Here is a 27839-nt window from a genome sequence, read left to right as displayed (position 1 = left end):
ACACTAGTCTAGCTCCTCAGTACACCTCCTGGACAGGACACTAGAATACCTCCTCAGTACACCCCCTGGACAGGACACTAGAATATCTCCTCAGTACACCTCCTGGACAGGACACTAGAATATCTCCTCGGTACACCTCCTGGACAGGACACTAGAATATCTCCTCGGTACACCTCCTGGACAGGACACTAGAATATCTCCTCGGTACACCTCCTGGACAGGACACTAGAATATCTCCTCGGTACACCTCCTGGACAGGACACTAGAATATCTCCTCGGTACACCTCCTGGACAGGACACTAGAATATCTCCTCGGTACACCTCCTGGACAGGACACTAGAATATCTCCTCAGTACACCCCCTGGACAGGACACTAGTCTATTGCAGGGTCTTACCTCCAATCTATCTCCTTAATGCTGAGTGCCAAGCAGTCCCATTTTTTTTCCCCCCAGTCTGGTATGACACTGAGTAGGCCTTTTTAGACTTGTCCTTTACTTACCAACAGGGGAACTATTGTAACTAAAGCCCACACAGCCCAGCGGGGGAGCCCCTGGGAGCTCTGAGGTTCCTAGTCCTATTTTCTGTTATTCAGCCCCTCTGTTACATGACTCATTCACCTTTTTTTTGGGACACAAAAACAAGACTGTTTTCCTTGTGTCTTATCACATTTGACTCCCCATTGCTGGGAATAAAATCACACACATGTTGTTTGTTGAGGAGGGTGGGTGCACAGACATGAAGGCGGGCGCACCCGATAGGAGTGCGGGCACACCGACAAACCTGACCAGTGAGAGTCCAGACCCGGGTAACTGCCAAAATAAAGGAAACGCCAACATAGTGCTTTTTATTTTTAATAGGCTGTTGGTCGACCACGAGCTGACAGAACAACTTCAGTGTTCCTTATCAGATTGTCTGGAACTCTATTGGAGGGATGTGAGAAATTCCATCATTTGGTGTTTTGATGACGGTGGTAGAAAACACTGTCCTCAGTTGGGTTGAGATCTGGTGACCTTGAGACCCCTCCTTTTTTATAAATCACTGATCTCTTCTAGCCATGGTAGCCAAAATAATGTACAACTGGGCATTTTGAAACATGACCCTAAGCATGATGGGATGTTAATTGTTTAATAAACTCCAGAACCTGTGTGGAAGCACCTGCTTTCTATATACTTTTGTGTCCATAATTTAGTGTTTCCTTTTTATTGTTGACGGTTACCTGTATCTTTAACAACATTCTCTATTTAGTCAAACTTTTTACTGACCGAACAGTTTTCTCTCTGGCGGTTTTAAAATGTTTTTATACGGTTCACAACAAACACACGTAAACAGGGCAATGGTTTTAGTATTAAGGATGAATGCATCTGAAGCACACAAGCCTTCGGTGTAGACGACTCAGGTTATTCTTCTTCCTGATGGAAGTCTTGTTGATTTCTGCCTTAAGGCGTCTTTGTATAAATGTTGTTGTTAATCCTCGCTGCCAACTGTTTCTCAGTTACTTCAGAAGAGGTTTCTTATTGTTTCCCACCACGTCTAACACCTCTTCTCTTTTCTCTAAAGAAGAAAGGTTGGCACCGTAGGGCTAAACAGAGAGCAACACGTGAGCTCTCATCTCAGGTATTCAAACCAGTCAGACCCATGTCTGTACTCATCAGTCCCATCGTACCATTTCAGCCATCTTGGGGGGGGGGTTCCATTTTTACCCTTCTTCATGACATGTTTTGGTGATCATGCATGTTACTCCGTCCATCGTCATTCTTCTCCATTTTTGTTTTGTTGTATTACTTTGTTCAGGAATGTTTAGGTTGGCGTAAATGGCAAAACTATGTTAAGTTCTCTGAGAGACGATCTTGAAGGTTTGGTCGTGATTTTGAAACGCCAATTGTTTCAGCGCTGGGTATTTCCTGCTTTTGTGGTAATTTCTATCAATTTAATATGTACCCTATTGATTTCTGGATGACTTATAACTTATAAAATGCAGAAACACAAACTCCAGAGATTGTGGATAGTTTGAAACATGCTCAATGATTTTAATATCTTTATGTAAAAGAAACCTATAGCAAATTTAGCACCTAAATATAGCAGATGTTATCGCGGGTGATGCGAAATGCTTGTATTTCTAGCTCCGTCAGTGCAGTAAAATATCTAACAATAAACACAATCTAAAATGAAGGAATCAAATATAATATTTATATATATATATATATATATATATGACGAGCAATGTCCGAGTGGCATAGACGAAGATGCAGTAGGCTAGAGTGTCTATACATATGAGATGAGTAATGCCAAATATGTAAACATGATTAAAGTGACTAGTGTTTCATTTTTTATTTTTTTTATTAAAGTTGCCAGTAATTTCAAGTCTGTAAATACTGATACAATGTTGGACAGTTGTTACCAATTCACTTTATTGAAGATACTTTTATTTTGGAATACACAGTTGTTTTTTTATTTATTTTTTAGATTAGGTTAACTTTTGCCATGAGTTTCTGAACTTTTCGGACTAGATTTGTGTCGGATAGCCTTCACTGGAGCTGTGAACCATGCATTTGTTAATCTACATCAATAATTGGAAGCCTACTAACTTATTTCATCTGCCATTGCATGAGACTCTTGAAATGTTTGGCATTTCTTAATTGTATTTGTTCAATTGATCTTTTGAAAATCTATACATTCATGAAATTAAATGAATATGTCCTATCTAATCCCGATCATTAGAAGGGGGGAAAACTCCCTAGGCTGTTTGTTGCCTACATGTTAGATTCAATTTGACTTTGTTTTTGGCTCATACTTACGTAGCGTAATGTAGCTTTTTTTTAAAAACCACAGCATATGCATTTTAAATTTCTCTCCCTGGTCTGTCTCATCTCTCTCCCTCTCCGACATGTGCTGGTGTTTCTCAGGATGAGGTGAACAACGAGAACCGAAGGAACACCAGAACCCGGATGCATTCTAAACTGGCTGTACATCAAGAGGAGGTGAGGGAGACACTTATTTTTTTTTAAATGACTTCCCCCCCCCCCCCCAACTCGTTTTAAACACAACCTATGTGGCATCTCTAAAGATGCATCGGCATGGTGCTTGCAACGCCAAGATTGTGAGTTCGGGCTCCCGTGGGTCAACCATACATCACATTTGGTGTTTTGTTAGGATCCCCGCTGGCTGTTGGTGTATCTTGGTGTTTTGTTAGGATCCCCGCTGGCTGTTGGTGTATCTTGGTGTTTTGTTAGGATCCCCGCTGGCTGTTGGTGTATCTTGGTGTTTTGTTAGGATCCCCGCTGGCTGTTGGTGTATCTTGGTGTTTTGTTAGGATCCCCGCTGGCTGTTGGTGTATCTTGGTGTTTTGTTAGGATCCCTGCTGGCTGTTGGTGTATCTTGGTGTTTTGTTAGGATCCCCGCTGGCTGTTGGGGTATCTTGGTGTTTTGTTAGGATCCCCGCTGGCTGTTGGGGTATCTTGGTGTTTTGTTAGGATCCCCGCTGGCTGTTGGGGTATCTTGGTGTTTTGTTAGGATCCCCGCTGGCTGTTGGGGTATCTTGGTGTTTTGTTAGGATCCCCATTCAGCTACTCTTCCTGTGGTCCACATGACATAATACAGAGCATGAATAGACAAGAAACAGCTCAAGGACAGAACGTTTTTTTTTTTTTTCTTCTTAAGGCACACGTAGCCTACAAACTATCTAGGTCGAACAGGGGAGAGGCGTTGTGCCGTGAGGTGTTGCTTTATCTGTTTTTTTTTAGCGATATGAGATGGAAGGAGGTTCCATGCAGTAAGGGCTCTATATAATACTGGACGTTTTCTTGAATTTGTCCTGGATTTGGGGGCTGAAAATACCCCTGATGGGGTTGTGTGTGTGTGTGTGTGTGTGTACAGTTGTTCCTCCTTTTAAAAGTGGTGTGCTTACACCTCGGGACTGAGGTACCCAGTGTCACCACTTCATTACTCCAGACCACCACAAGGGGGAGTTAGAGCACTCATTATGCATTTGGGTCCCAAGGGTTTTTATTCAACCAATCGTATCGAGTGGTTCCAATGACGAATTTGACGCGGGGCCACCCGTCCCTGTTAACTTCAGCAAAGATGGCTGACAAAACATTACGGGGAAACAGATGTAATTATAACGTCATAACGAGTCAAACAGAAACATGTATAATTGAGGTGAACATATTAGTTAAAGTAGAGACAAATGATTGTACATATTTTTGTTTTGTGTCATAAAGTACATTTTACGAAAATCTCCTATTTAGCCAGGCTTTTTTCCCCAGCCACATCCAATACCAGGTTTATCAAACTCACTCATTATACACTTCAACAGTGTTTACCACTCCTGCTCCTGGGACATCAGTGATTTACACATTGTAACTATGCAATAGACTGGAAACATAATTTCAGTAAAGGCTGATTTTGAAATTCATATATATACCGAATAAAAATAACAGTTCATCCTGCCAGCACGCCCACAAGAGAGCCACTCAGGCAGAGAATGACGTGTGTAGAGGAGCGAGATGAGAATAACAATCCAGGCTATTTGCTCTGAGACCGGCATTATAATGTAATGAAACGAGCAGGTTTCAAACCCTCAATATTCTAGCCCGAGGTCCAGCATGCTTATCGACTGTGTCCAAATGTATTAATTGGGGTTGGGGACGATTTTGTGGCTAAAAACATTTTTATCAATTGGAATCTTTAACATGTGGAAAGAGGGAGAAAGTATTACTGTTAGGTTTTCACAAACATAGCAGGATGGGCTGTTAGCTGAACAATAGACCATTCAACCTTTACTAGTGTAGCAGGATGGGCTGATCAATAGACTATTCAACCTTTACTAGTGTAGCAGGATGGGCTGATCAATAGACCATTCAACCTTTACTAGTGTAGCAGAATGGGCTGTTAGCTGAACAATAGACCATTCAACCTTTACTAGTGTAGCAGGATGGGCTATTAGCTGATCAATAGACCATTCAACCTTTACTAGTGTAGCAGGATGGGCTATTAGCTGATCAATAGACCATTCAACCTTTACTAGTGTAGCAGGATGGGCTGATCAATAGACCATTCAACCTTTACTGGTGTAGCAGGATGGGCTATTAGCTGATCAATAGACCATTCAACCTTTACTAGTGTAGCAGGATGGGCTATTAGCTGATCAATAGACCATTCAACCTTTACTAGAGAATTTACTAAAGAATTGTTATTAATAGCCGAGCTAGGTGTGAACCCCCCCCCCCCCCCCCCCCCCTGCCCAACTTGCAACAAATCATTTTCAGGACTACTGTATCTAGAAAAGGCAGCAATGTGTTTCTAAGAAGAGGCTATTCTCCACAATGTGTGGATGAAGCTCTTCATTTGGTGTTGGGGGGGGGAAACCCGAGATGAACAGCCAGCCACAAAAAGATATCAGCCAGGCTCTTTTACACCCTCTTCCAAATGGTAGCATGAAGGCAGAGGATGCGCACTATGCAACAATATGATGAAGTGTGAACGTTTCTGCCACCCACATACAGGAAACCGCTTCCAAATAAATGACATTATTACGTGTTCCAACACCCATGTTATCTACATGATTAAATGTCCATGCGGGCTCTGCTATGTAGGTACAAACCTCTCGTTCTCTCAAACAGAGAATCGGTGAACATAAAAGTTCAATCAGGAGAAACGACAGGGATTAATTATCTAGTCGCACAACATTTTAATGACCTGAAGCATGACATTTCTACCTTTTTTAAAAAAAGATTTTGTGGCATAGAGAAAGTTAAGATATCAGAAAGGGGGAGGTGATATCAATAACACTCTGAGTTAAAGGGAATGTTTTGGGGATTTTCACCCTCCAGACATTATTTCCTAAAGGTCTTAATGATGAGATGCCGATGTATGTTATGTTGTGAATTTGAACATGAATTATGCCCCTATTTCAGATTACTCACAACAGCTCTGACAAAGGCCTTGAGGCCGATACGTAAAGCCCTGATGAAGGCCTTGAGGCCGATACGTAAAGCCCTGACGAAGGCCCTGAGGCCGATACGTAAAGCTTATTAAAGATCAGTGATACGATCAAGAGAAATGTGCGGACTCCTTCTTCGTTTTCCTCATCTTATCCGGCCGTTGCCGTGCACCTGCAAAAAAAAAGAGCTCAGATGTGTGCGTGCCTTTTTTTGAATTTTACAAACAACGAGAGGGCTTACTTAATTGGAGTCTATTTCTTCAGAGCCTAGGCCTATATAAAATAACTCAACTGGCTGAGGTCGGCGATGAGGTTTAACAGGCTAATAGAAGGATTTGTTTTTATTAGGTCTACTTACAATTGCACCTGATCAAAAATGTAGCATCTTACATAAAACAGTCATTTCATGAAAAAAAAAAAGTCTGCACTTTCAAACTAAAACAATGTAACTAAAAAATAATGTGCACATTTGTAATTACTCTAAAAGTAATTGGAAAGGTAGATTCATATTATGTGTGACATTGTGGTTACAATACAGAATGTAGCCCACCATGCAAATGTTTCCTATTAGCAGGACACTAGACTTTACTGTTGTGAAAATCCCTCAACTTGCGTTGTATTCGATGCTTAAGTACTCAAGGGTTACATTTCTAACTCAAAACAGCATTTTCTTCATCAACATCTTTCGTTAATCTTCTGGATCTTCTCGTCTCGTCAGCTTTTGATCCATGCCTGGGCCTGCAGAACGCAAAGTTCTGTTTGTCAGACGAATCATTGGGTCGACACTACAGAACAGTACAAAACAAGCGAAGACGCATGGTTAATGTTCTCCTATTCCAAGGATGTGTAACCGGAGAGAGGCACCACGAGTGGGTATAGAATATAATACCTTCCCGTTGCGGCCGTCTATTTCAGCACCGTTTCGCGCTGCTCTGACACCAAAATGTTCAAATATATTCCATGATATTCTTAAGATATGTGTTGACTGAATATAAGCAAATGATGTTTTCTCAATAATCAAGTTAGGTTTCTCCAGATATAAATTAATTCTAAATAACTGGCTTCATTTCCCCCAAAATAGTGAGAATGCCTCACCCCATGTTCAGGAATTTGACTTTTTGTCTCGCTCACTCTAGTTTAAATGAAAAACGAAATCTTCAAAATATTGTAACTTTTTTTTAAACAAAATTAATTAATTTAGAATGATTTTAAAAGCCCCTTAGAATATATAATGGAAAATTCCCCTTGGATATGAATATAGTCTTCTAATCCTCTAAATGTAATTATAGGCGGAGAGTCAAGTCATTGGGGGGGAAAATGCATATTTTTCAATATACTGTAGTCCTACCATAGGTGAAATGAGTCTCACTAGTGTTGAGTAACGTGCTGTTAAAAATGGTGTGGGACTTTATTTATTTAAAGAGCATATAAAAGTTAGAAAAAAAAGCCTACCACTATTTTAGCACTGTTTCACGCTGCTCTGAGACGAGCATGGGGTCTGGTCTTGATAAATCAATGATATTTTTATATTCACTTAATCTCCATGTGGGTATTAATTAGGCAATAATTAGACAATTAGGGTGTAGGAATGTTATGCTCTTAGTGTAACCTTTTTAATTTAACTACGCAAATCAGTTAAGAACAAATTCTTATTTAGAAGGAGAGCCTACTCCTTCCTCGTAAATAGCCCAGTACTGTACTGCCGACCGCCATTTTCCGTCCCAGTCAAAAGTCTGGACACACCTACTCATTCCAGGATTTTTCTGTATTTTTACAATTTTCCACATTGTAGAATAATAGTGAAGACATCACAACTATGAAATCAAACACATGGAATCAGTTAAGAAAAATGTCATATTTACAAGGACAGTGTACTCCTTCCTCCCCAACGGGGATTTGGAACCCGGTGTCCCGCGTGCCCCGCATTCTGTATTACAGATGGCCTGCTCTCCCTTCTGTAAGGAATTAGGCACTTTCACATGTTTACTACAGTATGTATTGTAGACTGCACAGAAATATCTGATTTACAGAAATATTGGAACAAAGTTGTCAAATGAAGACAAACAATTTAGAATCCTCCAATCCTGTAGCCTACTGTTACGTTGTACAGCGCCATATTTTCCATTCCATCCATTTTTCTCTGAATAGAAACACCATAATATTAAGGCCATATACTATGTTATTACAAAAAAAGGTTTTAATGGTAATGCCAATACAGAATACTATCAAATGCTTCTCAAAGATGCCCTCTGGTGGTCAAACAGTAACAGAAAAAATGTTGCTGACAATTAGATAACGTGCCACAGAATGCTGCAGCAGCACGCAGGGTGTACCGCAGTATGACGCAACTTTTAAAGGAGTAACCACTAAGTTGACTATGCAAACAGTGGTGGCGAGCTTTACACGACTCCAGCCGACGCTTGGCATTGCGCATGGTGATCTTAGGCTTGTGTGCGGCTGCTCGGCCACGGACAACAATTTCATGAAGCTCCCGACGATCAGTTCTTGTGCTGACGTTGCTTCCTGAGGCAGTTTGGAACTCGGTAGTGAGGGTTGCAGCTGATTTTTATGTGAGTCCGCACTCGTCTGTCCCGTTCTGTGAGCGTGTGCGGCCTACCACTTCGCGGCTGAGCCGTTGTTGCTCCTAGGCCTTTGTTACCAACCGACTCAAATCTGTCTTATGTAGCAAAATTTGAAATTGTGTGTTTTATTTACATTGGATAGTAGACTCAGAGCTACAACATGGTATATCATATACTACAGTTGAGGAACAATGGGAAAGTCATTCTGCTTTTCAAAGTAGATAATTATCTTGTAACCTCACTTTTGAGAAAAGGGCCTTTGATTGTTTTGGTACCTGCTGAAGAGCTCTCCTGTCTACACCCATTCAGCGTTGTTCCCACCCACTTAAGCTTTAGCCCCACCCATCTCTTGTGCGGTCATGTGCTAAACAGTGAGTTGTGTAGTATAGTTTAAGACTTAAAGTGGTAGTAGCCTACATTAAGGAACATTTCCAGGTAAACAAAGTGTCCAGATAAAAGTATTTTATAGATGACTCTTACCCAGACACACTTGTCTAAATTGATGGGTCATGTGAAAGAAATGTTTCCGCTTCACAATAACAGTAATTACAATTGACCGGGGAAGCTCTAGCAGGGCAGACATTATGCTTATACTTATTATTATTATTATTATTATTATTATTATAAACTGTCTGGTTTGAGCCCTGTATGCTGATTGGCCGAAAGCCATGGTGTATACCACGGGTATGACAAAACCATTTTATTTTTACTGCTCTAATTACGTTGGTAACCAGTTTTTATAAAAACAATAAGGCACCTCTGGTTTTTTTATATGGCCAGTATACCGCGGCTAAGGGCTGCGTCAGCGTTGTGTCGTGCCTAAGAACAGTCCTTAGCCGCGGTATATTGGCCATTATACCACACCACCCTCGGGCCTTATTACTTAATTATATTCATGGTTTCGTAGACCTCTCCGGCGAGGGGCAGTAAAGACCCGGACTCCATTAAGCCCCAGGACTCCCAGTCCAGCCTTCGGAGCAGGAAAGAAGGAACGATGCAGAAGATCGGCGACTTCCTCCAGAGGTCCCCAACGTTTTTCGGTAGCAAGGGTAAGAGTTGACACTAACGGTAGCACAGAATGTGCTGGATACTCTATAGCTAGATTACATCATCGGACCAAAGAGCCAGAAACACAGAAACCACACTGGAGCCAAAGTACCATTTGTACCACAGTCTCTATCTGTCCATCCACAGTCTCTCTATCTGTCCATCCACAGTCTCTCTCTCTGTCCATCCACAGTCTCTCTCTCTGTCCATCCACAGTCTCTCTCTGTCCATCCACAGTCTCTCTCTCTGTCCATCCACAGTCTCTCTCTCTGTCCATCCACAGTCTCTCTCTCTGTCCATCCACAGTCTCTCTCTCTGTCCATCCACAGTCTCTCTCTCTGTCCGTCCATCCACAGTCTCTCTCTCTGTCCATCCACAGTCTCTCTCTCTCTCTGTCCGTCCATCCAGTCTCTCTCTCTCTCTGTCCGTCCATCCACAGTCTCTCTCTCTGTCCGTCCATCCACAGTCTCTCTCTCTCTCTGTCCGTCCATCCACAGTCTCTCTCTCTCTGTCCGTCCATCCACAGTCTCTCTCTCTCTCTGTCCGTCCATCCACAGTCTCTCTCTCTCTCTGTCCGTCCATCCACAGTCTCTCTCTCTCTCTGTCCGTCCATCCACAGTCTCTCTCTCTCTCTGTCCGTCCATCCACAGTCTCTCTCTCTCTCTGTCCGTCCATCCAGTCTCTCTCTCTCTCTCTGTCCGTCCATCCACAGTCTCTCTCTCTCTCTGTCCGTCCATCCACAGTCTCTCTCTCTCTCTGTCCGTCCATCCAGTCTCTCTCTCTCTCTCTCTGTCCGTCCATCCAGTCTCTCTCTCTCTCTGTCCGTCCACCCACAGTCTCTCTCTCTCTCTCTCTGTCCGTCCATCCAGTCTCTCTCTCTCTCTCTCTGTCCGTCCATCCACAGTCTCTCTCTCTCTCTCTCTGTCCGTCCATCCACAGTCTCTCTCTCTCTCTCTCTGTCCGTCCATCCACAGTCTCTCTCTCTCTCTCTCTCTCTGTCCGTCCATCCACAGTCTCTCTCTCTCTCTCTCTCTCTGTCCGTCCATCCACAGTGTCTCTCTCTCTCTCTCTCTCTCTGTCCGTCCATCCACAGTCTCTCTCTCTCTCTCTCTGTCCGTCCATCCACAGTCTCTCTCTCTCTCTCTCTCTGTCCGTCCATCCACAGTCTCTCTCTCTCTCTCTCTCTCTGTCCGTCCATCCACAGTCTCTCTCTCTCTCTCTCTGTCCGTCCATCCACAGTCTCTCTCTCTCTCTGTCCGTCCATCCACAGTCTCTCTCTCTCTCTCTCTCTCTCTGTCCGTCCATCCACAGTCTCTCTCTCTCTCTCTCTCTGTCCATCCATCCACAGTCTGTCTGTCTGGCCTCGCCTGGCCCCAGAGCTCTTTGTGCTTTTACCTACTCCATAGTCCTTGTCAAGCATGGCAATTCCATAGTAATCTTGCAATAGAAGGGAAACAGACTGGAATCCCAGGCGTATTGTTTCTGGCCCACAGTAATGGCTTGCTCTGGCTTGACCCTTTTAGTGGTCTATGCTGCTCATCTTTTTTTTAAAGCCCTTACTTCCCTCTTTCTCTTTGCAGCTAAAAAGATAATGGGATTGGTGAGTGGGAAATCCCCAGAGACGGAGGAGGGCGGGTCCTCCATGAACTTCAGACCCAAGAAGTCCAAGAGGAAGCTTTACAGACCAGAGATCTCCTCCCCCATGGACTTCCCCTCCCACCCGGTGAGAACCCACCGCCAGCTGCCCATCCGTATGATTAGGCTTGGGCGACATGGCCACAACATAATAGCACAATGTTTATCATTTTAATATAAAACAACAAAAAAATCTGAATACTAGACTTTTTAAATATGTTTTATCTGTAGTGCAGGACGTTAGGATGGCTACAAATTAATTCCAAGTGGTTTTAATGGGCTTTATCCATTCTGAGTGATATTCAACCAAAACTTGACAGAGAAGTAGTCCAATTTTGTTTTAACTTTTCATTCATGTCATATCACTGGATGAACAAATCGTTTGTCGAAGGTATTGTAATAAATCCCCAGCTGGATGTGTATCCATCCATACGATATGTGGCTGCTCCAAACCGGGGCCAACACTGATTTTATTGGGACAGTAGGGCTTCCTGTTTAGAGTTATTCACCACCCAGGTTGCTTGATCAAATCAAATCAAAGTATTTCATTTTGGCTATGTTTTATCCCAGTGTGGCAGGTGTGTGACCACATAGGAAGGTACAGACAACCCTATCAGTTCAGGTCTGATGCTGGACAGCCTTGCTCTATGGGTAATGATTCCCATTTATATGGTGGGTGTCATGTAATGAAACGGGCAGGGAGCAGGTCTCGACCTTCTAGTCCAAAGTCCAGCGCGTGCTCGTGCGGCAGTGTCGATATCCTCTTATAAACCCAGGGTCGTTTTTTTTTTTTTTTTTTAGAAGGTTTTTTGTATAATTTCAGCCGCTTGTTTTAAAAGTAGCGCTCGCCATGCACAATTTGTGTACAACGTCGTCCGTTTCGTGTGAAATGTTAATAGATCGTTCATTCACTGCTCAAGAATGTAGTGAAGAACGAGTCAATTCAAGAGGGTGCTACTAAATCGTCTAAAGCTAGTTTTTTATTTTATAGGAGGTGGGTAACATTTAGTGGGCATTTCTGCGCTTTGGACCAATCCAAAATCAGCTTGATTACCCTCGTCATGTTCATCTCCAAATCCGTGGCTTTTTGTTTCTCTAACCCCGGTCAATCGATGTTGAGAGGGGCCGTTACCATGGCGATTTAAAAGGGACGACTCGGAAAATTCACAATGGAAACTAGGAATACATTATTATTTTTTTGGGGGAGTGTGTATATATTGAAATTTAGTCTGTTTTAACTTTTGGTAAGTAATGTATACCCAGTATATAAGCTCCATTTAGATTGTTGTATTCTGGGGATATTATTTAGGGAAAAGCCCGTATCACACACTAACCTGCAGCCACTAGCTAGCTTGTCCGTTGACATTGGACGTTAGTACCGTTCTGCCCACGGAGCAGTGACAGAGATCTGTTGAGCAGCGACTACTTTCTGACCATGATGACGTTCTAGTCTCTAATCATGCTAAATTCTCTGAGTAAATAGTCTAACTTTTGAACTATATATGTGTGTATATATGTGTGTATGTATGTGTATATATATATATATATATATATATTTGCTCAAAAAAATAAAGGGAACACTTAAACAACACAATGTAACTCCAAGTCAATCACACTTCTGTGAAATCAAACTGTCAGCTCATCCAGGATGGCACATCAATGCGAGCTGTGGCAAGAAGGTTTGCTGTGTCTGTCAGCGTAGTGACCAGAGCATGGAGGCGCTACCAGGAGACAGGCCAGTACATCAGGAGACGTGGAGGATGTCGTAGGAGGGCAACAACCCAGCAGCAGGACCGCTACCTCCGCCTTTGTGCAAGGAGGAGCAGGAGGAGCACTGCCAGAGCCCTGCAAAATTACCTCCAGCAGGCCACAAATGTGCATGTGTCTGCTCAAATGGTCAGAAACAGACTCCATGAGGGTGGTATGAGGGCCCGACGTCCACAAGTGGGGGTTGTGCTTACAGCCCAACACCGTGCAGGACGTTTGGCATTTGCCAGAGAACACCAAGATTGGCAAATTCGCCACTGGCGTCCTGTGCTCTTCACAGATGAAAGCAGGTTAACACTGAGCACATGTGACAGACGTGACAGTCTGGAGACGCCGTGGAGAACGTTCTGCTGCCTGCAACATCCTCCAGTATGACCGGTTTGGCGGCGGGTCAGTCATGGTGTGGGGTGGCATTTCTTTGGGGGGCCGCACAGCCCTCCATGTGCTCGCCAGAGGTAGCCCGACTGCCATTAGGTACCGAGATGAGATCCTCAGACCCCTTGTGAGACCATATGCTGGTGCGGTTGGCCCTGGTTCCTCCTAATGCAAGACAATGCTAGACCTCATGTGGCTGGAGTGTGTCAGGAGTTCCTGCAAGAGGAAGGCATTGATGCTATGGACTGGCCCGCCCGTTCCCCAGACCTGAATCCAATTGAGCACATCTGGGACATCATGTCTCGCTCCATCCACCAATGCCACGTTGCACCACAGACTGTCCAGGAGTTGGCGGATGCTTTAGTCCAGGTCTGGGAGGAGATCCCTCAGGAGACCATCCGCCACCTCATCAGGAGCATGCTCAGGTGTTGTAGGGAGGTCATACAGGCACGTGGAGGCCACACACACTACTGAGCCTCATTTTGACTAGTTTTAAGGACATTACATCAAAGTTGGATCAGCCTGTAGTGTGGTTTTCCACTTTAATTTTGAGTGCGACTCCAAATCCAGACCTCCATACATTTGATTTCCATTGATCATTTTTGTGTGATTTTGTTGTCAGCACATTCAACAATGTAAAGAAAAGTATTTAATAAGAATATTTCATTCATTTAGATCTAGGATGTGTTATTTTAGTGTTCCCTTTATTTTTTTGAGCAGTGTATAAATGTGTGTGTCATTCTCAACTTTTGGACACGACTGTGTGTGTGTATATAGATAAATAGATGTGTGTGTGTGTGTGTGTTGAGACAGGGTTTGGATTATTGTTTTTGCAATGCATTTCTCTATTGAGTGAACATATTGTCATAACCTTTTTGAATTACATAATTTTTATTGTTATATTACATCCTTCAACCCCCCCCCCCCCCCCCCCCCCCCCCCCCCACAGGCAGGCACACACACACACACACACTGTAATTGTTATGTCAGAAATGTGTAAGTGCTTAAGATCCTGTTCATTCTCCTGACCTGTTGACCTCTGTCTCAGATCATCAGTGGAAGTCCAGACGAGAGAGAGGGGGACCATCTCATCATCAAGAGAAAACTCCGGACTAGGACGGCTAAATGACTTCTCTGTTCCACAGCGACGATGTCATCCATGCTGCTCTTTGTGGTAACAGGGGGAATGAAATAATCGATGTTGTTGGTGTAATGAAGGATAAAGTTGACTTAATATCGGTTAGGTAGTTATCAGTTTTTGTTTTCGTATAGCCTTCATTTATCACTTTAATTTATATTTGATTTTACATCTATATATTTTATGTTGCACATAGTGGGATTATTGCTTTCATTTGTGTGATTTAACACTATCACTTCTGGACCAAGTATAAGTTTTTTATTCTCAGTCCAGAACGTTCTGGTAATGTACTCCTCTGAAGATGTACACGTCAAGGATATTCATGTAAAAAATAAACACGAGATGGGTTTTTTTGTTGTGCATAATGAATGTCTTACTAGGGACAACCACTACCGAATCCTATTTTGGTGGTGAAAACGTGTTGATTAATGCACGGTGTAACATAGATATAGAGCCCCTGTTCAATCAGCGTCGTATCTGGGCCAAGACAGAACATCATTACGAACTGCTCTTTTGGTTTCACACTGGAAACATTTTAATTACTACATTTCATCTAAATACAGTAAATGTTTATCCCAGAATCTACCATTTTTTTTATTTAACCGAACCCTTTGACTGCTATTATATATATATATAATACTGTACTGCTAACATATTCCACGGTGAGTTAATAAAAAAACACTACTGTTCCTCCAAATTATTCCAGCTTCTCGAGGATAACTTCAAGTAACAAACGATATTCTAGCCACGTCATCACGTATTGTCACCATCCCTATTTATACTCTGAAATCCCCTCAGCAGTCGCTGTATTGCCTTTTCACTTACTCATAGAATATTTTAATTGCACCCGAATAAGCAAAAAATTATGAAGTGAAAAATCAAGGCAAGGAAGCTGTCTGGGGGGGGGGAAGGAAAGAGAGAAGACTTGTGACACCCAGAGCTCTGTTCTGGAACGGACATCACTTTTATGGCAGTTCAACAAGCAGGGCCTAGGTGTTCTTATGTTTTTTTTTACTTTCTCTGCAAAGGTGTTTGTTGTTGTGTGGAAGTGATATAAGGAGCCTGATAATCATGGTCTTCCCTGTGTTTTTTTTAATGAGGAAGATAGTCATCTGGCAGAATTCTGGGTTTGTCAGTTGGCATCGGCTCAGAACTAGAGATATAGTCCTCAGTCAGCAAGTGATGTATTACAGCACAGTCGACTACTATCTTAACCGGCAGATTTGCTGAGTGCTTCGTGACCCAGGACAGGAGGAAGGGGGTGTAAAAGGGATAGTTCACCCAAATTACGTGTTGGTATCTTTACCCTTTAAATCCTCATTGGCCTCATTAGGAAGCGACACAATGGCACATACAGCACTGTAAAGATAAGACCGACAAGCTACACCACTGTAGAGGTAAAGAGGACAGGCTACATCGCTGTAGAGGTAAAGAGGACAGGCTACACCGCTGTAGAGGTAAAGAGGACAGGCTACAGCACTGTAGAGGTAAAGAGGACAGGCTACACCGCTGTAGAGGTAAAGAGGACAGGCTACACCGCTGTAGAGGTAAAGAGGACAGGCTACATCGCTGTAGAGGTAAAGAGGACAGGCTACAGCACTGTAGAAGTAAAGAGGACAGGCTACACCACTGTAGAGGTAAAGAGGACAGGCTACACCACTGTAGAGGTAAAGAGGACAGGCTACACCGCTGTAGAGGTAAAGAGGACAGGCTACAGCGCTGTAGAGGTAAAGAGGACAGGCTACAGCGCTGTAGAGGTAAAGAGGACAGGCTACAGCGCTGTAGAGGTAAAGAGGACAGGCTACAGCGCTGTAGAGGTAAAGACGACAGGCTACAGCGCTGTAGAGGTAAAGACGACAGGCTACAGCGCTGTAGAGGTAAAGACGACAGGCTACAGCGCTGTAGAGGTAAAGAGGACAGGCTACAGCGCTGTAGAGGTAAAGAGGACAGGCTACACCACTGTAGAGGTAAAGACGACAGGCTACAGCGCTGTAGAGGTAAAGACGACAGACAGGCTACAGCACTAGAGGTAAAGACACCAGGCTACAGCGCTGTAGAGGTAAAGACGACAGGCTACAGTGCTGTAGAGGTAAAGACGACAGACAGGCTACACCACTGTAGAGGTAAAGATGACAGGTTACAGCACTGTAGAGGTAAAGACGACCTAGATGTGTGACTGGAGAGCATTCGTAAATCTCCCAATCAATGCTGCTTGAAGTCCCCCATGTACTCGGAGCCAAGTCAAAGACAAGTTTTCTCTCGATAATCACAAGCCTGTATTGTTTGATTTAGCTATGCTATCACTTCCCCCAAAGCTGTTCCATTGTACCATCTAAAATGTCAGTTCCAGCTTTCTGTTCTCCAAAAATGGTAAATCTGGTGCAGTCCATGAGGAGGAGATGCACTGCAGTACTTAATGCAGCTGGTGGCCACACCAGATACTGACTGTTACTTTTGATTTTGACCCCCCCCCCCCCTTTGTTCAGGGACACATTATTCCATTTCTGTTAGTCACATGTCTGTGGAACTTTGTCTGTTGTTGAATCTTATGTTCATAAAAATATTTACAAGTTAAGTTTGCTGAAAATAAACGCAGTTGTCAGTGAGAGGACATTTTCTTTTTTTTGCTGAGTATCTATGTTATGTTACATTTGGTATTAAGGCAAAAACGAAAGTAGGATGGGTAGGCGTATAATGTGAATGTCTGGCAATGTGTTCAAATCTCATCACGGACATCTTCCTCATTTTAGCAACTTTGCGACTACTTAGCATGTTAGCTAACCCCCTTTAATCTAATTCCTAACTTTAACCCCTAGCTGGGCATTGTGTCAAGAAGCAGTGCGGCTTGACGGGGTCGTGTTTCGGAGGACGCGCGGCTCTCGACCTTCGCCTCTCCCAAGTCCGTACGGGAGTTGCAGCGATGGGACAAGGCTGTAACTACCAATTGGATACCACGAAATTTGGGAGATTTGGTATAACATTTTTAAAAAGGTAACATATCACACTAATTTCAGTGTCCCAGATTTCCATTTACTATGTTACGTCTACCCCTGAGTCCAGGTTGGTTGAATCAGATTGAGTGCCTTCATGGTTCAAAGCCCCTGCAGGAAGGTGACATTCAGGCACATTAAGCAGGAAAGAGAGATGTCAGATTCGCTTTTCTCCTCCACTTGTTTCAGAGGAAACCACAGCTGTTTGTTCCCATCTTTTCAGAAACATGCCTTTACCCCCTTTTACACACAAAAAACTTATTTCTCTTCATTTTTGTGAACAAATTTGTTTACATCCCTGTTAGTGAGCATTTCTCCTTTGCCAAGATAATCCATCCACCTGACAGGGGTGGCATATCAAGAAGCTGATTAAACAGCATGATCTTTACACGGGTGCACCTTGTGCTGGGGACAAAAGGCCACTCTAAAACGTGCAGCTTAATCACACATCACAATGTCACAGATGTCTGAAGTTTTGAGGAAGCGAGCAATTGGCATGGTGACTGCAGGAATGTCCACCATAGCTGTTCCCAGAGAACTTAATGTTCATTTCTCTACCATAAGCCGCCGCTTTCATTTTAGATAATCTGGCAGTACGTCCAACCGACCTCACAACCGCAGATCATGTGTATGGCGTCATGTGGGCGAGCGGTTTGCTGATGTCAACGTTGTGAACAGAGTGCCCTGTGGTGGCGGTGGGGTTATGGTATGGGCAGGCACAAACTGCGGACAACAAACACAATTGCATTTTATTGATGGCAATTTTAATGGACCAAAATGCTGTGACCAAATCCTGACACCCATTGTTTTAAACACCCATTGTTTTAAATATTTGTACTCCCAGTTAAGGGAAATCCATAGATTAGGGCCGAATGAATGTATTTCAATTGACTGATTTCCTCATATGAACTGTAACTCTGTAAAATCAAAGAAATTGTTGCATGTTGCGTTTTTATATGCCCAGTTAGCTCATAACGTTCTGAGAACCATACTGTGTGTTTCTTAGAGCTTGGTGAGCGTGTGGTTGTCCTAATGGTTATTTTGCATACAACCTTCCCACAACCTTCTGGGAATGGTTTAGGATAGTTGCTTGGTTTGGGAACAGTCTCAGCACATTTAAGGTATTGGTGTTTTAAATACTTTAACAGAACGTTTCCTAAATGTTCAAACATGGTGACATTTCATTTACATTTTGGTAATGCTCTATTAATGTTGTCCAACTGGTTTGGCATTGGTAACGTTCTCAAATAGTTCAGAGAACGTTCTTCTGTGGGAATTTCAGTACTTCAGCATAACGTTTCCTACAGGTTTTCCCATGGTTCTATTTAAAGTCGTGTTGATGCCATGCTGTGTTGACTTAGGTCTCTCTCTATGTAGTGTTGTGGTGTCTCTTGTCGTGGTGTGTTTTGTCCTATATTTTTAATCCCAGGCCCCCGTCCCTGCAGGAGGCCTTTTGCCTTTTGGGAGGCCGTCATTGTAAATAAGAATTTGTTCTTAACTGATTTACATAGTTAAATTACGGTTAAATAAATTTTAAAAAAACATTGTTTTGAGAACGTTAAGAAAACGTTCCAATAAAAACCACAAGAAAACGTTAACATTCAGAGAACGTCTAAGAATGTTATTTAAAAACATTCTCAGCGCGCCAACAAAACTATATTCTCTATCTTGTTTGGTGTCTTCGGTTGTCTTGGCAGAGCCACTAATTGGTTAATGAATTACACACCTGATCTTAATGAGTGTTTGTTTACTTTGAAATTGGATCTGTTTTAATAGACTAAAATCAACAGCTCTGTATGAGTAAAAAAAAAAAAAAACATGGCATGCTAGCTGCATCCTGGTGGTGCAGTGGACTAATTCCATGGATAGAGAACAGAAGATCATAGGTTTGAATCTCACTGACGCTGTGCCACAATAAAAGACAAATGTGAGAAATGTTCTCAGAACCTCCCTGTAACCAAAAAAAAAGAACTTTCCCAGAACAGTCAATATTTTCTCTTACGTTCTCAGAACCTTAAAAAAAAACATTCAATTTTACTGGTCAGGAAAGTTATGTCTTCGTTCCCAGAACCAATGGGAAACCAAAAACGTACGTTCCCACAACTTCGAAGGAACCAAATGTGCTAGCTGGGTGTAGATCAGCAGTGTAGCTGTAGGCCAAGGTTAGCAGGGAGCTACGCAAGTCAAATGAGTACAGCTGCGGGCTAATTTCACTGTCTCGTGAAAAAAGAAAGAGACCAAGCCAATTCTCTGAGGAGAACCATGCGTTTGTCTACCAGCTGGCCACAACTGGGCTTTAGTTCTACCACCACAACGAGGCAATTACTATTTTACTGTTATAAACACAATGATGCAATTACTGTTTTAAAGGGGATTTAAACCAACATGGCAGCAAATCAACAAAAACACTTTTCCTCCAGCCCAATGAAAATACATGTTAATGACTCTGTGTTTGTATGACAGCTAAACTCAATGCTGTTTCTCAGGCCTACTGAGACCCGTTTTAGGGTGTGGGATTCCATTTTTTTTTAATAGAATTTATTTGGGTCAAAAACAAGATGTACAATGTATTCCCAGAGGATAGCACTTAAAAGTATTAATTCATTAAAACTCTTGTTTCCAAAGTGGTCCTCAATCAATGGTTAAAAAAAACGTTTAGTGATCAAAAGACAAGACAACATTTCTAAACAACCAACGTTATAATTCATATTGACACACCAGAAAAAGTGGCACTATACATCTGATGAATCTGTCGAATGATAATACACAGATACAACCCAGCTAGCAGATAACGTTCTGAGAACCATTTTGTTTCTTAGAGCTTGGTGAGAGTGTGGTTGTCCTAATGGTTATTATGTATACAACCTTCCGACAACGTTCTGAGAACAATGTTCTTCTGTGGGAATTTCAGTACTTCAACATAAAGTTTGCTACAGGTTTACTCATGGTTCTATTTAAAGTCATGTTCAGAGAACGTTAAGAAAACTCTATTAAAACCACAGAAAACATTTGTAATGTTTGAAAGATGTTCTGAGCATGTTCTATAAAAACATATACGTTCCGTTCTCAGCGCCAACAAAACTTCTATCTTCTTAAGTGTGTTCAGGTGGGTTGGCCACACCCACTAATTGGCCACACCCGATTTTAATGAGCGCTTGTTTCCTTTGAAATAGGGTCTGTTTGAATCAACAGCTTTGTATGAGTTTTTAAAAAACATGTCATGCTAGCTCCATCCTGGTGTGTAGTGGACTCATTCCATGGACAGAGAACAGAAGATCATAGATTCAAATCTCACGGACTTTGACAAATTTAAAAAAATGCGTTTGCATGATTTAACGCGTATCTGATTTGGAGATCAAATCAATTAAATTAAGCTAGCAGTGTTATTAAAAGTCTTATTGAAACATGTCATTGTTATTTAATTATCTTCAAATAACCTATAATATCTATTATCAGAATGTTAATAAAACCACCAAGGATTACTTTCAGGGAACCAATAGTAAAACATTCTCAAGTCCTGAGAGCAACTTAAAAATGTATGTTCCCAGAACAGGCAGAGTTTAACTGGTCAAGGCACTTTTGGCTTCATTCCCAGAAGCAAAATGCCTTCCTCACCATCTTAAAAATTCTAAATCTTAAAAACATCTTAAAAGAAAGGCATTTAAAAATTTAGAACCAGGAACAGATATAGCCCTTGGTTCTCTCCAGACCTAACTGCCCTTAACCAACACAAAATCATCCTGTGGCGTTCTGCAATAGCATCGAACAGCCTCTGTGATATGCAACTTTTCAGGGAAGTTAGAAACCAATATACACAGGCAGTTAGAAAAGCCAAGGCTAGCTTTTTCAAGCAGGAATTTGCTTTCAGCAACACTAACTCAAAAAAGTTCTGGGACACTGTAAAGTCCATGGGAAATAAGAGCACCTCCCAGCTGCCCACTGCACTGAGGATAGGAAGCTCTGTCACCACTGATAATTCCACTATAATTGAGAATTTCAATAAGCATTTTTCAACGGCTGGCCATGCTTTCCACCTGGCTACTCCTACCCCGGTCAACAGCACTGCACCCCCCACAGTAACTCGCCCAACCCTTCCCCATTTCGCCTTCTCCCAAATCCAGATAGATGTTCTGAAAAATCTGGACCCCTACAAATCAGCTGGGCTAGACAATCTGGACCCTCTCTTTCTAAAATTATCTGCCGAAATGATTGCAAACCCTATTACTAGCCTGTTCAACCTCTCTTTCGTGTCGTCTGAGATTCCCAAAGATTGGAAGGCAGCTGCGGTCATCCCCCTCTTCAAAGGGGGGGGGACACTCTTGATCCAAACTGCTACAGACCTATATCTATCCTACCCTGTATGTGTATGGTCTTTGAAAGTCAAGTTAACAAACAGATTACCGACCATTTCGAATCCCACCGTACCTTCTCCGCTATGCAATCTGGTTTCAGAGCTGGTAATGGGTGGTCAGGGGTGCACCTCAGCCATGCAAGCTATGGAGATGACACCATTCTGTATACTTCTGGCCCTTCTTTGGACACTGTTAACTAACCTCCAGACGAGTTTCAATGCCATGCAACTCTCCTTCCGTGGCCTCCAATTGCTCTTAAATACAAGTAAAACTAAATGCATGCTCTTCACCCGATCGCTGCCTGCACCTGCCCGCCTGTCCAACATCACTACTCTGGACGGTTCTGACTTAGAATATGTGGACAACTACAAATACCTAGGTGTCTGGTTAGGCTGTAAACTCTCCTTCCAGACTCACATCAAACATCTCCAATCCAAAGTAAAATCTAGAATCGGCTTCCTATTTCGCAACAAAGCATCCTTCACTCATGCTGCCAAACATACCCTCGTAAAACTGACCATCCTACCGATCCTCGACTTCGGCGATGTCATTGAGAAAATAGCCTCCAATACCCTACTCAATAAATTGGATGCAGTCTATCACAGTGCCATCCATTTTGTCACCAAAGCCCCATATACTACCCATCACTGCGACCTGTACGCTCTCGTTGGCTGGCCCTCGCTTCATAATCGTCGCCAAACCCACTGGCTCCAGGTCATCTACAAGACCCTAGGTAAAGTCCCCCCTTATCTCAGCTCACTGGTCACCATAGCAGCACCCACTCGTAGCACGCGCTCCAGCAGGTATATCTCTCTAGTCACCCCCAAAACCAATTCCTCCTTTGACCGCCACTCCTTCCAGTTCTCTGCTGCCAATGACTGGAACGAACTACAAAAATCTCTGAAACTGGAAACACTTATCTCCCTCACTAGCTTTAAGCACTAGCTGTCAGAGCAGATCACAGATCACTGCACCTGTACAGAGCCCATCTATAAATATCCCATCCAACTACTTCTTCCCCTACTGTATTTATTTATTTATTTATTTTGCTCCTTTGCACCCCAATATTTATACTTTGCACATTCTTCCATTGCAAATCTACCATTTCAGTGTTTTACTTGCTATATTGTATTTACTTTGCCACCATGGCCTTTTTTTGCCTTTACCTCACTTATCTCACCTCATTTACTCACATCGTATATACACTGTAGACTTGTTTCTACTGTATTATTGACTGTATGTTTGTTTTACTCCATGTGTAACTCTGTCGTTGTATGTGTCGAACTGCTTTGCTTTATCTTGGCCAGGTCACAGTTGTAAATGAGATCTTGTTCTCAACTAGCCTACCTGGTTAAATAAAGGTGAAAAAAAAAATATATATAAAAAAAATAAAATGGGAAGCCAAAAAAACATACGTTTCCACAACTTCCTAGGAACCAAATGTGTTAGCTGGGAATACTCTCAGCAGTCTGGGTTGTAAATGTGATTTATTGGGGATAACACTGCAGGGAGGAAAATTCACAATGTGGCTTATCAGTGTCCCCAGGTTGTCTGTGTTGATCGCCTTCCAGTTCTTCGCTGTTGGGAAACTGAATACCATCGTTCCACTGGCACTTGAATAAATGTGCCTACATTTTCCTGAAACACGTCATAGGGAGGTACAGAGAAGATAAACCTTTGAGTTGAGGTACAATGGGGAATTTTAACAATGGCTCAATTTAATGAAGACCTACTGTATATCAGATAAGTTGCTATTTCCTTTATAATGGAGGCTGCTTTTTTGAGCCTTTGTGATTTACATTTTTTTATGAGGATCCCGTTAGCTGACGCCATGATTTCAGCTTATCTTCCTTGGGTCCAACATAGAACTAAAAATGACATTACTCACAATTACAATTTATCTTTTGTAATGCATTACAAACATCTAACAAATAGACAGTCGATCAATGGCAAAGAGTATGAAGTAATGGAAAGTTAGCTAAAGAGACTACTCTCAGGCTATCAGTCACCTACTTACTCTTAATCTACATTGTTGACACCAGACTCTTAACTCTTCCCTTACCTTAAGTCAACTCCCACTATTGAGGTTGTAGTTTGCACACTGGGAATAAGAATCATTAGTGTCAACAATTGGTATGAAAATATAAAACTAATAGCTTGATGAGTTGTTTTTGTTGATCCAGCTTTGCTAACTTTTTGGCACTCGGAATGAGGTAAATTGCACAAAGGGATTTTTTTGTTTGTTATTGCTGAGCCTCCTCTTCATTTGCCACGCTCTACAGAGCGTGAATGAGGATAAATATTCGATACAGACCAGTAAAAGGCTATTTATGGCCCTTTATATTGTATTTTCTTAAGGTCAAACAATAATAAAAAAGCTCATATGGAATTCTAGTTCTAAGGGGGAAGGGCTTCAGGAGCAGACAGGAAGAGAGGCGGGGTTGGACTGCTCCATGGAAACCAAGCAACCACGGCAACAGAAGTTTGCTCGAAAGGCACTGCGATATTACAAACTTAAATTAAACTCAGTTCACTTTTGAAGTGTGTTGGTTTTTACTACGCCATTGCCTCAGCTCCCTTAGCAAAGGCAACAAATCCACCCAAACCAACCCTCAAAGCAGGCTTTGATCAACAACGGCAAGGACAAACTACTACATGTTTGAAAGACAAAATGAAGACACCTTGAATACTGTGTACTGTATGTTTCATTTAATGAATAGAATAGTGGCTCTTTGAGTACTGACAAGGACAGGTCCATAAATCTTAAAGGTGATTTTCAGGTGTTTAAATCATTATCTTCCAGACAGCGACAGCATTCATCCTGCTGTGAAGACTGGAAATGTAAATACACCAACACTTAGCAAACCCACTTAGCAAATCCAACAACACTTAGCAAACCCACTTAGCAAATCCAACAACACTTAGCAAACCTACTTAGCAAATACACCGACACTTAGTAAACTCACCACACTTAGCAAACTCACTTAGCAAATCCAACAACACTTAGCAAACCCACTTAGCAAATACACCAACAATTAGCAAACCAGCTTAGTGAACCCACTAACACTTGGCAAATCAACTTAGCAAATACACCTAACACTTAGCAAACCAGCTTAGCAAACCCATCAACACTTAGCAAACCCGCTTAGTGAACCCACTAACACTTGGCAAATCAACTTAGCAAATCCACCAACTCTTTGCACACCCACTTAGCAAACCCACCAACACTTAGCAAACCCACCAACATGCAAAAGTAACAAAAATAAGAATCAACAAAGGGTTGTATTGGGTACATATAAAATATAAATGAAATACTTATCTATTTTTATTTTATTTATTCAGTTTGATCAGCTTATATTCATAGCTATCAGTTTTTACCTAAGCATACACAAATAAATGTAGTCTCAGGGTCATTTGTATTATTCTGTACAAAAATCTGTGACACTCCATTTAGTTTGAGATGTTATGTTACTTTAGGTTACATTATGAATGGAATAGCGGTCGTACAATATAAAATTAATTAGAGGACGTATAGTATCATATGTCTTACCCAATCGTACAATAACATACGAATTGTAAGATGTAATTCATCATATGTCTTGGAGGATGTATAGTATTGTATGTCTTTATGTGAGACCAGGTTGCTTGTTGCGCTGTAACAACAAAGGATAATTACTGGGAGAATTGATGAACTAATGACAAAGGTCAGGAGAACTAAAATGCCAAAAGTTAGGTGAATTTATGTAGCAGGTTGGGTGGATTGGTTTAAGTTTAGAATAAGGGTTAGGGGTAAAATGCTACAGTTGTTCCTGACGCAACTCGAACATGCGACCTCTGGATTACTAGACTGTCGTGGATTACGCTCACCCATCCTCCCCAACCAATGTCCCTACTTTCTGTCGTTTCTGTCTCAGAAATTCGTAAAGTATGTTTCACATGGCTCTGAGGCCAGGCTGGTATCTGAAATTCTTGACATAACTGTTAGAAATACGTAATAGTTGACCACTCTCTCAAGTGCTGTTACTGTGAAGTGTAAACGTCTAGGAGCAACAACGGCTCAGCCGTGAAGTGGCAGGCCGCACACAGCTACACACGCGCCTAAGATCACCATGCGCTATGCCAGACGTCGGCTGGAGTGGTGTAAAGCTTTCCGCCATTGGACTCTGGAGCAGTGGAAACACGTTCTCTAGAGTGATGAATCACGCTTCACCATCTGGCAGTCTGACAGACGAATCTGGGTTAGGCGGTTGCCAGGAGAACGCTACCTGCCCGAATGCATAGTGCCCACTGTAAAGTTTGGTGGAGGAGGAATAATGGTCTGGGACTGTTTTTCATGGTTCGGGCTAGGTCGCAGTGAAGTGAAAGCTTAACACTACAGCATACAATGACATTGTATACGATTCTGGGCTTCCAATTGTGCTGCAACTTTCCTAATTCAGCATGACAATGTGGCTGAAAGGACGCAAGTCCCCTCAGCAATGTTCCAACATCTAGTGGAAAGCCTTCCCAGAAGAGTGGAGGCTGTTATAGCAGCAATGTTCCAACATCTAGTGGAAAGCCTTCCCAGAAGAGTGGAAGCTGTTATAGCAGCAATGTTCCAACATCTAGTGGAAAGCCTTCCCAGAAGAGTGGAAGCTATTATAGCAGCAATGTTCCAACATCTAGTGGAAAGCCTCCCCAGAAGAGTGGAGGCTGTCATACCAGCAAAAGGGGGGGGACCAACTCCATATTAACGTCCATGATTTTGGAATGAGATGTTTGGACGATCTGGTGTCCACATACTTTTGGTCATGTAGTGTACCTCGTGTTTGACCATCCTCAAAAGGTGCCACAAATTTAAACAGAATTTGATATCCTCAATTGCCATCAGCTTTTGATATATGGAGATTGGATTTTGGAAGTAGATTTGAACTTATCTAGATGTGGTTTAGGAGTGCTGAGATCAGCTTCTTCCCCTCCTCCACTATTCATGCAAGCCAAGTGGAGAGAGGAGGGAGGGAGTCAATTGATGGAAAGATCTAACCGCTCAATAAAGCTGTCAGTAGTGGAACTAAATGTACACGTTGTCATGGTGTCCACGTTCCCCCAGACAGAGAGAGAAAGGGAGCTGGGGAACACATTTGGATGTCCCAGACAGAGAGAGAAAGGGAGCTGGGGAACACATTTGGATGTCCCAGACAGAGAGAGAAAGGGAGCTGGGGAACACATTTGAATGTCCCAGACAGAGAGAGAAAGGGATCTGGGGAACACATTTGAATGTCCCAGACAGAGAGAGAAAGGGATCTGGGGAACACATTTGAATGTCCCAGACAGAGAGAGAAAGGGAGCTGGGGAACACATTTCAATGTCCCAGACAGAGAGAGAAAGGGATCTGGGGAACACATTTGAATGTCCCAGACAGAGAGAGAAAGGGAGCTGGGGAACACATTTGAATGCTTTAAGTTTGATAAACTACATTACCTTCAATGACTTTCACAGAAACTTCATCACCTTCATGTTTCCATACCAAGCCACCCCAATCAAATTAAAACATTTTAGTTTGAAGCGTTGAAGCATTAATCTGTGTTAGTCATCTCCATGGTGATAATTCATCTCCATGGTGCTAATTCATCCCCATGGTGCTAATTCATCCTCATGGTGCTAATTCATCTCCATGGTGATAATTCATCTCCATGGTGCTAATTCATCCCCATGGTGCTAATTCATCCTCATGGTGCTAATTCATCCCCATGGTGCTAATTCATCCTCATGGTGCTAATTCATCCCCATGGTGCTAATTCATCCTCATGGTGCTAATTCATCCCCATGGTGCTAATTCATCCTCATGGTGCTAATTCATCCCCATGGTGCTAATTCATCTCCATGGTGCTAATTCATCCCCATGGTGCTAATTCATCCCCATGGTGCTAATTCATCTCCATGGTGCTAATTCATCCTCATGGTGCTAATTCATCCCCATGGTGCTAATTCATCTCCATGGTGCTAATTCATCCTCATGGTGCTAATTCATCC

The 27839-nt window shown here is 42.4% G+C and overlaps 1 protein-coding gene and 1 long non-coding RNA gene across 4 annotated transcripts in view; one reads left to right on the top strand and one right to left on the bottom strand.

Moving 5' to 3' along the window:
• Nucleotides 1-14836, top strand: part of LOC110499563 (kinesin-like protein KIF20B) — a 41291-nt gene extending 26455 nt beyond the window's left edge. For 2 of the 3 annotated variants that reach the window (XM_036956375.2, XM_036956373.2), the window contains exons 29-33: nt 1558-1614; nt 2904-2978; nt 9431-9572; nt 11151-11293; nt 14396-14836. In XM_036956375.2, the coding sequence (XP_036812270.2) occupies nt 1558-1614; nt 2904-2978; nt 9431-9572; nt 11151-11293; nt 14396-14476 (498 nt within the window). In that variant the 3' untranslated portion in view covers nt 14477-14836. The remainder of the gene's footprint in view (nt 1-1557; nt 1615-2903; nt 2979-9430; nt 9573-11150; nt 11294-14395) is intronic. The other variant, XM_036956377.2, reaches the window with a different exon arrangement.
• Nucleotides 1-27839, bottom strand: part of LOC118942075 (uncharacterized) — a 784985-nt gene that overhangs the window by 122397 nt on the left and 634749 nt on the right. The gene's annotated exons all lie outside the window — the stretch shown is intronic.

This window comes from Oncorhynchus mykiss, chromosome 20 (assembly GCF_057628025.1).
Source record: "Oncorhynchus mykiss isolate SJ-2025 chromosome 20, ASM5762802v1, whole genome shotgun sequence".
Classification (NCBI taxonomy): Eukaryota; Metazoa; Chordata; class Actinopteri; order Salmoniformes; family Salmonidae; genus Oncorhynchus; species Oncorhynchus mykiss.
The sequence above is the reverse complement of the archived record's forward strand: the minus strand, read 5'-3'. Positions and strand labels throughout refer to the sequence as shown.